Source organism: Tupaia chinensis, unplaced genomic scaffold (assembly GCF_000334495.1).
Source record: "Tupaia chinensis unplaced genomic scaffold, TupChi_1.0 Scaffold000258_1, whole genome shotgun sequence".
Classification (NCBI taxonomy): Eukaryota; Metazoa; Chordata; class Mammalia; order Scandentia; family Tupaiidae; genus Tupaia; species Tupaia belangeri.
Window position 1 is genome coordinate 709513 of NW_006159738.1, and position 5760 is coordinate 715272.

The 5760-nt window shown below is 55.9% G+C and overlaps 1 protein-coding gene across 1 annotated transcript in view; it reads right to left on the bottom strand.

Moving 5' to 3' along the window:
• KMT5A (lysine methyltransferase 5A) overlaps window positions 1–5760 on the bottom strand; it is a gene marked incomplete in the record, with an annotated part of 18800 nt that overhangs the window by 9215 nt on the left and 3825 nt on the right. Inside the window, 2 exon segments of the mRNA XM_014588073.2 lie at window positions 1857–1944; window positions 2570–2789. Of these exon segments, the coding sequence (XP_014443559.1) occupies window positions 1857–1944; window positions 2570–2789 (308 nt within the window).

The following is a 5760-nucleotide window of genomic DNA, read 5'->3' on the forward strand; positions in this document are numbered from 1 at the left end:
CTGCGCAGCCAGAAAAATACACGGCCCTGGCTGGCTCCAGCCCCACCGTCCTGGCCAGCTGCAGCCCCACCACCCAGGCAGGCTTCAGCCTCACCACCCTGTCCGGCTCCAGCCTCACCGCCCTGGCCAGCTGCAGCCCCGCCATGATGGCCCGCTCCAGTCCTGCCACCCTGGGCCGCCCCAGGCGACAGCCCCGCCATGATGGCCGGCTCCAGTCCTGCCACCCTGGCCGGCCCTAGCCTACCGCCCTGGCCAGCCCAGCCCCGCCACCCTGGCCGGCCTTAGCCCACTGCTCTTGCCAGTGGCGGCTCACTTAGGGTCACTCAACAGAGCCAGCCTGACGAAGGAGCATGGCACAGCTCTTGCTGGCAACTGGCCCTACACCTAGGAACAGGCTGCTGCCCTGTGCCAGACCCAGCTGTGGGAAAGGAGGTGTCTGCCCTTTTGCCCACCTGCTGCTGCAAGATCTAACAGCCACACCCACGCCCAGACTGGCCGCTGCAGCCTGAGCTCTTCCCCAGGATGGCCCCTTGCTGCCCTCTCTGGGCAAAGCCAGTGGCCCTGGGGCCCCTGGTGTCCCTGTGGGCATGGCCCCTCGCAATTGCTAGGAGTCTGGGTCTGTCCTGGCACCGCCCCACTCCGCAGTGCCGACCTGGTACAGCCCGCGCTGCCAGTGAACGGTCTGAACAGCTCATCCTGGGGATAAAGCCAGAGCTGCTCTCTGGGGAGCAAATGAACCCCTCCCTTTTTTTGGAGAGGTTTTCACTATCGGGAGTGTGCACTTGCTAAACAGAGAGAGACAGAGAGACAGAAAGCGAGAAATCACCCCCTGGGGGGATGGCCACGTCACAATCCCTTCTCCTCCATTCTCCTCTCGGGATCTTGGGCACGCACGCACACGTACCCGGCGTGAGTTTTAAGCCATCAGGTCCAGGGTGCAAACCGTGGTCGACTACATGGAAGTCCAGCGACATAGCCATTATGCTAACTGCTGGTTCCCCCATTTTTGTTTTTGTTTCAAAACAAATCTCGTTGATTAAAGAGAGAGCACTAGACTAGGCCTACCTCTGCAGACGCACATGCCCTACGCCGCAGGAGTCTAGGCCACAGCTGCACTGCTCCTGAGGTGGCAGGGCTGCCTGGCAGACCGCCACGGCCTGGCTCCCTCCGCCCAGGAATAACCACACCTCAGGGCACCAGCTCCCGCCTGCCCGCTGCACAGCTCAGCACTCACAGACGGGCGCGGCTGTGTGTTCCCTGCTCAGCTCCCAGGGACTGCAGCTGGGTGGGAAGGGCACAGGGGTGTGGGGCCTGGATGATGCCCCGGAGGCAACGGTGACCACAGGGAGGGTGAGCGGTGCTTCCTGGGTGGCAGGCCCAGTTCCAGCTGTTCTCCACGCACACACGCAGCCAGAGACCTCACGGCAGCCCACTGGTGCTGCTTTGTCACCCCGCATTGCTGGGCAGAAAGCCAAGCCACAGAGATAAATGACCGGCATGCGGTCGTCATGCCAAGTGGCTCCAAGCCCTCAGCCACAACAGGAACCTTCCCGACAGCAGACAAGACAAGCCTCTGAAAGACCAGGCTGCCTTCCCCAGAGTCGCAGGGTGGCTCTGCCACCAAGTCCCAGAAAAGCCACCCTCACAGCAGCACCAGGCCTCCCAGGCCCCACAATGAGCGCCCCCCACCCCTCGGGAAGGCAGAGCCAGCTCTGAGACGAGCCCCAGAGACCACAGGGAAAACCACGACCAGAGAGGCCGACAGACTCGCCCCGAGATGACATGAACAGGCTCAGGACACGCCTGCCAGATACCCCACCCCTCGAAGAGCCAAAAGGATGGCCGTGTGGCGCTACCTGCAGCTCAGCTTTGCTCTTCCTGGAGCTCCTTCGGACAGGGTAGAAATCTGTGAGTTTGCGGTTCTGCTGCGTTTTCCCTTGAGCTCTGGGTGAGAAGGCAGAGGAGAAAATAGGATGAGGTCTGGGAAGCACAGGCGACCCGAGGCACGTGACTCCCTGGCCGGTGGCTCCTGGGGAGAATGGCAGTTGCACACCTTTGTCCCCTGGGGCCTGGAGGCCACCTGCTCCTGGGGGGTTTCAAAGATAGGCTGTTTGGAACCAGCAGATGGCATAATGGTTGCACTGCTGGACTCCCACACAGTTTACTGTGGTTCAAGTCCTGGACCTGGTGACTTAAAAAGTCATGCTGGGCGTGTGTGGGTGTGTGCCCAAATCCCAAGAGAAGAATAGAGGAGATGAGATGGTGGCATGGCCACCACCCTGGAGGGGACGGTGATTTTTCACTTTGTGTCTCTGGTGAGCACACATGCCCTATAGCAAAAACCTCTCTAAAAAAAAAAAAAGATAGGCCGTTTATTCCTCGGGTCAGGGGTTCTCTTCTGCTAGACCGTGATGCTGATGAACAACAGCCAGTGTCAACAAAGCCAAATCCAGAGCCTGGAGTCTCTGACATGAGACAGGCCAACCAGGTCCCGGGCAGGCAGCGGAGCAGGCTGCACTGGTCAGGGACACGCTCTCTGTGCCAGGAGGCGGGCTCCGGGGCCACTTACCTCCTTCGGGCAGCCTGCTTGCCCTTGACGGGCTTCTTCAGGGCAGGCTTAGCGACGGCTGTGTTGGTAGGGTCACAAGACGAGGTTGGAGTTTTTGGAGGTTCTGCTGCTTCGGATTTTTGGTTTGGAAAAGGTGCCAGGGGCCCTCTCCTGGCGTCTTTGATCTTCTGCTCCTCGGACTTCACCGTGCTCCGTATTGCATTGCCAGCATTCCTCTTCTCTGCAGGCGGGGGGAAACAACGGGGTTATCCCACCGGCCGTCTCCCGCTCTCGGCACCATCTGCTCATCCTGGCCTGAGCCAGGCTCTCAGAGAGGATCACGGGTGTGGCGGGCAGCAACGCCCTCGGCCCAGAAAGCCACGTGTTCGCTCGCTGTCCCTATGGGAGAAGTAACTACTTTTTTTTTTTGAGATATTTCTGCTATAGGGTAAATGTGCTTGCTGGAGAGACAGACAGAAAGTGAAAATCACCCCCCAGGGGAGATGGCCACTTCGCAATCCCTTCTCCTCTTGGGATTTTGGGCACACACGCCTGGCAGGAGTTGTAAGCTGTAGGGTCTGGGACCCGAAACGTAGTTGACTACGTGGGAGTTCAGGGATGTAACCACTATGACATCTGCTGGTCCCACTTTTTTTTAATTTGCCAGATGGCACATGTACTTGCCAGAGAGAGCGAGCGAGCGAGCGAGCGAGCAAGAAGGGGGATGTGAGATAGCACCTCCCCACGGGGGTGGCCATGCTGCGATCCTTTCTCCTCCATTTCTCCTATTGGGATTCTGGGCACACAAAGTGCCTAACACATTTTCCAAGCAACGGGGTCCAGGTCTCGACCTGTGCAGTTGACCGTGTGGGCTTAGCCGCCAAGCACCTGGCTGGCCCAGCTCTGTGACCTAGACCACAGGTAGAGGCTTGGGGCTTCTGCACCCTGACACAGAACAGAGCCCGCGAGCCAGAAGCAGTGTGGACGACAGTGCTGGGATGAGGGCTCAGTCAAGAGCACTCCGGAACTGGGCTGCAGACGCACGAGGAAAAACCTGTCCCTCGAGTGGGGCTCGCTCTGGCAGACGGGCGAGAGGACGGTGCAGAACGCTTCCCCACGAGCTGCCTGGCGTGCTTCATTTCAGGTTCTTAAAAAAAGGTTGCCCCTTAGGATGGGACCAAAGTTCTTTGTTCGTGGTTCTGAGCAGCACCCACGGGGGGGGGTGACATTGCCCACCAGCTGTCACTCGAACAGCTGGCAGTGCTCGTACTGGTCGACTGTTTTACTTCGTTATTTATTTTTAAATGATTTACTGCTTAAATACGAGAAAAATCAGGTTGCGTATTCTGTATCTGAAATACTTGAGATCAGACGTGTTTCAGATGTCAGATTTGGGGATACCTGCATGGACATCACGAGGTACCTTAGGGATGGGACCCAAGTCGAAACAGAGTTCATTTTTGTCCCACGTATATCTTTTTGGTCTTTTTGTTTAGTAACAATTATTTATTTAATTTTATTTATTTTAATTTGACCAGAGAGAGACATAGAAGAGGAAAGAGAGAGAAGGAAAGTGAGAGAGGAAGCCACCAGGTCCGGGACTCGAACTGTGGTCGGCCACCACGCCACCTGCTGGTCCCTCTTTGTCTTTTTTAAGAGGGAGAATTTTGCTATAGGGCACGTGTGCTTGCTGGAGAGACAGAGGCAGCGAGTGAGAAATCACCCCCTGGGGGGAGGGCCAGGCCACACTCCTCCGTTCTCCTCTCAGGGTTTTGGGCGTGCACCCACACGCGGCCAGCCACGTACATCTCATACACATAGCGTAAAGGTAATTTGACACAGTATTTTTGAATTGCAGCCTTTTTGAAAAAAAATTATTCATTTCTACTTACTATTATTTTCCACTTGTGGCATCAAGTTGGCATTCAAAAAATTTTAGATTTGGAGCATTTCGGATTTTGGATTTTTAGATGAGGGATGCTCAACCTGTGGTACACTGCTGGTAGGTCTGTAAAATGGTGCAGCCACTGGGGAACACCGGCAGTTCCTCAACAAAGTTAAAAACGCAGTGACCATCCGGCCCAGCAATTCCACTCCTGGGCATCTACTCAAGGCAATTAAAAACATATGTCCAAGGGACCAGCAGATGGCATAATGGTTACATTGCTGGACTCCCACCTACTTGACTGCAGTTTGAATCCTAGACCTGACGGCTTAAAACTCATACTGGGGGCCAGCAGGCAGCATGGTGGTTAAGGCAGCTGGACTCCCATATGGCTGCCCACTGTTCGAGCCCTGGACCTGCCAGCTTGCTTTCTCACTCTCTCTCTCTGTCTGTCTCTGGTCAACTTGAATAAAATAAAGTAAAATAACGACAAGAATAAAATTCAGCAATTCTTAAAAAAAAAGAAACTCATACCAGGCATGTGTGTGTACGTGCCCAAAATCCCAAGAGGAGAATGGAGAAGGGACTGCAGTGTGGCCACCCCTCACGGGGGGTGATTTCTCACTATTTGTCTCTCGGGTGAGCGCACATGCCCTATATCAAAAATCTCTCTTAAAAAAAAATAAGTATTTCTACACAACAAGCTGCTCACGAACACTGCAGCTCCCCTGCAGTGGCCAGAACTGGAGTGCAATCTATCCTTGCAGTGGCCAGGCGTCACTCGGGTTCTGCTTCGCGCCACCCCCGTGTGAGACCCGCAAGGGTGCTGGGGGGCCGAGGGAAAGCGCACAGGCTGTATGACTCCGTTTCTATCAAATGTCTGGACCAGAAATCCGACACCGAAAGTAGATTGGAGGAGGCCTGGGCGTGTAGGGGCGGGGAGTGACTCCCACAGGGCACAGGCTGCCTTCTGGTGATGACAGTTCCGGGATTAGTGGCCGTGGCCACCCAGCTTGGGCCGTACTACAAGCCACTGCACTGTACGCTTCACCGCGATGAACTTTGTGGCACGTGGGTTATACCTCAATGAGCAAGAGAAGAGAGGCACAGCAAAGCCACCAGAGGCCAGCCACGGTGGCCCAGTGGTAACGCAAGCCTCCACGACGCTGAAGCCACATGGGAAGACCCAGGTTTATGCCCAAGCTTCTCCTGTGCACGTGGGGCACACATGTGTGCTTGTCCACGATCCTGGTGGGTGGAAGTAGGCTGGCAGATAAAGATCCCGCTGGGAGACCCATTTCTTATTTTTCTCTTCTAGTTTCCCTAC